Source organism: Anopheles bellator, chromosome 1 (assembly GCF_943735745.2).
Source record: "Anopheles bellator chromosome 1, idAnoBellAS_SP24_06.2, whole genome shotgun sequence".
Classification (NCBI taxonomy): domain Eukaryota; kingdom Metazoa; phylum Arthropoda; class Insecta; order Diptera; family Culicidae; genus Anopheles; species Anopheles bellator.
This window is the reverse complement of record NC_071285.1, coordinates 36,646,088-36,651,457: the sequence shown is the minus strand read 5'-3', so window position 1 is coordinate 36,651,457 and position 5,370 is coordinate 36,646,088. Positions and strand designations below refer to the sequence as shown.

General features: G+C 48.0%; 1 protein-coding gene across 1 annotated transcript in view; it reads right to left on the bottom strand.

The window, feature by feature from the left end:
- The window catches only part of LOC131215518 (fibrillin-1), a 29,151-nt gene extending 25,211 nt beyond the window's left edge, over nucleotides 1-3,940 (bottom strand). The window contains exons 1-2 of the mRNA XM_058209908.1: nucleotides 3,901-3,940; nucleotides 1,540-1,909 (exon numbers count right to left, since the gene is read on the bottom strand). Coding sequence (XP_058065891.1) covers nucleotides 1,540-1,909; nucleotides 3,901-3,940 — 410 coding nt within the window. The remainder of the gene's footprint in view (nucleotides 1-1,539; nucleotides 1,910-3,900) is intronic.
- Nucleotides 3,941-5,370: the final 1,430 nt, after the last annotated feature.

The window sequence follows — 5,370 nt, the reverse complement described above, 5'->3', positions numbered from 1 at the left end:
TCCCAGCGCATTATCATTAGCACGTGATTATGGTGAAGCTGTCACGAGCGGATCATTCCCCGGTCGAGCGGGAAAGTGTTGCGCCGAGGCTGTAAAAACATGCCCCGTCCAAAAAGGGGAACCGTAATTGAATTTACAGAAACTCCATCGTTCAGTCCATTCAAACGATAGTCTCTCGTTAGGGTGTCTCGAGGTGGAAAAAGAATCCGGGGCGCCACGGTGAGGACCTGTGGAAAGGTGGAAAACCTCTGTACCGCGAGAACAAGCGCACCGGAATGCGATTTTCGCCGCCATAATCAGATCTACGGTGCAGGTGAGCGGGACCATATTCGGTTCGCCCAGCCCGCATCCAGCCCAGGCTGTACCACTCGTTGATGTACCGTGTTCTTGCTGCTGGCAGGGAACTTGTGTCTATCTAATAAATGATTTACGCTTCTTGTGGCACACGAGAGAGAGGTGCTCGAAAGCTGGATTATTTTCATGGACCACGGTAACCGCACGTGGTTGGTGTCGGGCCCAGGCACCATGCTAGGAACTCGCTGCGAAGCCTGCGTAATTTGATCCCGCGCGTTAATTATTCTGTGGGGATGCCGAGTGATGCGAGATGCAGTTCTAGTGCTCGGGGAAACACTTTCCGTCATTTGGAAATTCTACCAATGTTTGCGCGTGCTGCAGAAAATATTTTATTTGCTGTTTCTTATGCGCCAGCTGGTTTACATTGAAAGCTACCAGTGCGATACTGTACACAGTGCTGTAACCGTTATTAAAACGCCATAGAGGAGAGCGATGCAGATATGATTTCCATGGCACACGGGGCAAAATGAAACGAAATCAATGACCCACCAACAGGAAGGAACGGTACTTGGGATAAACCACATTAGATGTAAATGCAGTACGCAATCGAGCATAAAAATTATGTTCACACGTCATACGGGTTGACTGGAAATGGGATATTCGGACTGAATTCGTTCGTTCCATTAACAGCTCTTTTAGATTATTTTTACCGATTTACTTGACGAGCCGATATCGATCATTTTTCTGAATCTGAATTATGGCACCTGAAAGTTAACACTTTCACACACCGCCTTATGTGTTCTCAAAGATCAACTTTTCGGGTATTTAAATTTCCGAATTATGGATTCATTGTGGTTAATGCAAAAGCATAGAGCAAAACACACGTTTTGACCGCAGACAAATAGAATCCAAGACCATCACACGAACTAGGGGAGAATTATTTACTCGAAAGAGCGAAACAATTGCTAGAGCATTTATTTTCAATGTCATCACGATATGCACGATCGCCAGGTTCATGAATGTTTTAAATTAAGGAACTGAAGTCATTACTGAATCGATGATGCTCCAAAGCTTTTCTCTGTCTGGACACTTGTTGATCGCTTTTGGTAATTTGTTTAAGGAGCGCAAACTTTGGTGACGGGTTGTATCTGGCACTGTTTTATCACATTCAGGTCAACGTCAACTAAAAAATTGTAGGATTTTCTACAGCTTCTACAGGCGAAGGCTTACACAACGATTACCTACCGATTAAGGTGCTCCAGCAGTTCGTTCTCCTCGCGCAGCCGCTCCTCGGTCAGGTTGCTCACCAGCAAGACGTCCTCCGTTATCCTCGGCAGCATCGCTTCGTCCACCTCCTGCCAGCGTGCCCCAGTCGCTGCATTGGCACCGCGGTCTTGCCTCTTCCGGCGTACGGGTTCCGCTGGCGCCCCAAGGAGCGAGCCGTCTTCTCGCACCGGATGTTGCAGTTTGTCGTGGATTTTATTGTCTACTAATTGTGCTGCTTCCACGCGCAACCGAGCACCGTCACCGCCGCCGTCTCCGTCTGCCGCCTGAGGCGATGACGCTGTTGATGATAATGATGATGATAATTGATGATTATTAGCGGTTGCCGAGGCTGTACGGAAAAATGCCGACGGAGGTTAGTGGGATTCAGTTCGGTGGTGTTGTTGTACCCGTGTACCTTGTTTGCGTTGCGGAACAAGCGAAATTAAATTGGAATATCTAAGCTGGCCCCCTTTGGGGAACCGGCAGCACAGTGGCCAGCACGAATGGGGCCCACAATCTTGCCCTATTAATGCCCCGTGGGGAGCCAAAAGACACAACGAAAGCCTCGGACCGGTGCGAACCCTGTTTGGCCATCTAATTACGGTGATAAAATCGTTGGATGAAATGTGACAGTATGCTGGGCGTCGTTGCGGTTCGGGTTTAGGGTGCCTTTTGGCACCCATCTTCCCGTCTAGAATTTGGCCACTCTTTGTGTGTTCGTGTGGTCCTTCGACCGGACCCTAGACCGTACACGCCTTTCAGGTCAAAGTCTGACCAACGCCGCCAACGACCGTAGATCACGGAACCTCTCGCATTGCTCTGACGCACGCAAGGACTGTGCAAAGTCTGCTCACATAGCTCAGCAGAGTACGTGAGCTCGAAAGTCAGCCGCTTCCCGGTTATCCCGAGGGTTTTATTGATTTTTCTTCGGAAAGCAAAGCATTAACTATTCAGCCGGCTACAAATAATAAAGCTTCCAGAATCGAGAGAAACTAGCAAAATGTTGATGCAAAGTACAATAAACTATCGCAACGAAAAAAACCCAACGCAATGAAAGCCACACAAGCCCAGATTTTTACCTTTGGGGTTGGAACAAAACGTTAAGCAAACGAAACAGTTCATTAACGATTTGTAAACTATTCCTTCCGTGAAGCTGACGGCCGTCTCTCATTCGATCCACATTAAAAAAAAAGCAACCGAAAAACAGCATAAAACCCAATGATTATCATCTGCTCTGCAGCATGCCACACGAGAGTTCTGCCGTGCTTTTTGGCTTCTAATTTGCAAAACCAACATTACCCGGTAAATGGGAGTGCTGCACAAAAGGGCGGCAATCCGTACAATCCTTGGCTGGTAAACTGTTTGGAAAAAAAAGAACCACGGCCATTCCACGAACAGTCTTTTGTTTGTGTTTGATACAGACACACGATTCACGGTGTTTGTGAGTCCGTTTTAATTGGCAACCGACGACCGAGGACCGTGCCAAACCTCCTCCTGCCAGTTGGCATTTGTTGTTCCGGCCAAGACTGTTTCGTTGGGTAAAACAAGCACCGGGGCTTCAAACTCCTACACTGGAGACGGGAGAAACATTTTTGAAGCCCAGGCTTCCTGGGCAGGCGGAAAAACATAGTTCGAAACATTTCCCTTCAACGTTCAATGGGGATGTTCAATTATTTTGACATGCCATAAAATAATGAATATGAATTCATAAGCCCGGCATGAATGGGCGATGGAAACGATTACAGCAAAGTTAAAAAATAATTTGTGTGGATAAGCATGTCTACCAACATCCACATTCGGTCACAAATATTTTGCGTGTCTGCCGATACGCAAAAGTATTATCATTGTATACTTCAAACGATTTTTGATAAAACGCTCGGTAAAAATATCCCAACACTTTGCATAACGTCACTCGCTCGGGTATCAATCGGTAGGTTAACATATGCCATGCTCATGTACGTCACGCTTTGTTTGCCGTGGCTTCAAGCCTCACCATCGCTCACCATGCCCCACGTGCGTCACCAGGCTTCTCCATTGAGTTGTTATCGAAACGAAACTTCACTCGCATTTGAGTGGCTCGTTTCTTTGAGCATCTCGGGACGACTTTTTAATTTTCAAGTGCCAAGCACCAAGTACCGGCGCAAACATCGAACCGGAATGGATTCGTTATCGCTCCGGAAAGCCTTTGAAGGAACTTCCTTTGATGCTCGAGGCGGCTCCGATTGCTGGTCCAGATAAAACTTCCATTTGGCAAATTATTGTAAAAACCCTCTCCAATTACTCTGCCAACTTATCTGAGTAATCTGAAAAGCAATTATAAGGTGAACAACAAAAACAAACCTTCGCCCGCCCCAGTGGAGGGTTTCTCTACTGATAACATTTGGGGCTTCAAATCGAAACTCCAGACAGTTTTAAGATGTAGGGTCCAGCCGGCTGAACTAAAGCTTCTCGGGATATTGGAGCATAAATTGAAGAAAAGTACCGTTCATAACGATCGTTTCCATCGCGGACCTTCACACGGACCTTCTGCTGCCAATGGGCCACTTTGGGGAGTGGAATTTATGGATAATTCTAAATTATGATGAGATTACGAGCTACTTAAATGGAGCCCGAATTTCGGTTGCGCCACGTGGCCATGTTTTTTGGGGCTAGAAGCGGAGAATAAATTCGGATCACCGCTGCATCGCTGATCGGGGCACATAAAACTGGCAGCTGCTGCGAGGAGGCCGTTCTTTTTCCAGCGATTGTCAACGATGGTGTGGTTAAATAATCAATTTTGATGCCCTGTGTCCCCGTCAGCGTGGCGCAAGGAGCAACCACACGCTAGGAGCGAAATTCAATTGGGTGAGCATCGATAAAATGTGGTAATAGTCTGATCATAAATATCGTCCGCATATTGAAATCGTTTCTGTTGAGCTTTTCGCCGGGTTCTCGAAAGTTTTGCACAAGGTTGTCTCATGTTCTCCTCTGTTGAGGAACGTGGCAGCACATTGCTCCGGACGTTGCAACCTGAGACAATGGAGTTAATGAGGATACAGTAACGTACTGTTAACAATCAAGCTAACGCGCAGGCTCTCATCAAAACTGTGGACACACTGAAACGCCGCCAGGCATCGCTTTACAATAATTTGCATTTCCACAGCCCTTGCCACAGACAGGAATCCGACGAACGATCTCGGTCTCGGTAGAATCACAACCAGACCGGTCGCAAAGGACGGGAACGCAATGTACCCTAATCCTTCTTCTAAGCCTCCCCAAGTCCGAATCAAAAGCATCGCAAACTTAACGGCCCGGAGAGGGCGGCACGATGAGGTTCACGTTTCGGGTCACCGGTATGCGCGCCGATCCGAAACGGAACCCGGTAGGTCCTAATTCTCTGGTCGCCATCCGCCGTGACCCACCGGTGGCTGGTTTCAGAGTTAAGCAAACCCTGGCTAGGATGCCGCAGGGCGATCGGGTCCGTTACTGACACGCCAAACTGTTTCACCGGATTTAGTAGCTGAATCTTCGACGAAGCGAGTTATCAGCTTCACAACACCCACCGGCTCAAACGGATCATCGAGGGTATCGAGGGAAGTCCATACATTACCCGGCATCGCGTCGAGTGGAGTGGTGTGGGCCTACGTATCTCGGCTTTCCATTACGGGTAACGGGGATCCCCTCGAACTAGGCACCCGGTTCTCAATATTAACGCCAGGACTGCGGTTGAACGGGAGCCAACAGTCAGTTAATGGTTTGAAAAAACGGAGAACGGACGCCTGTGGGGGTGTAATCTGCACCGAACAGCAAGCGAGCAAGATGTTCCCTGGA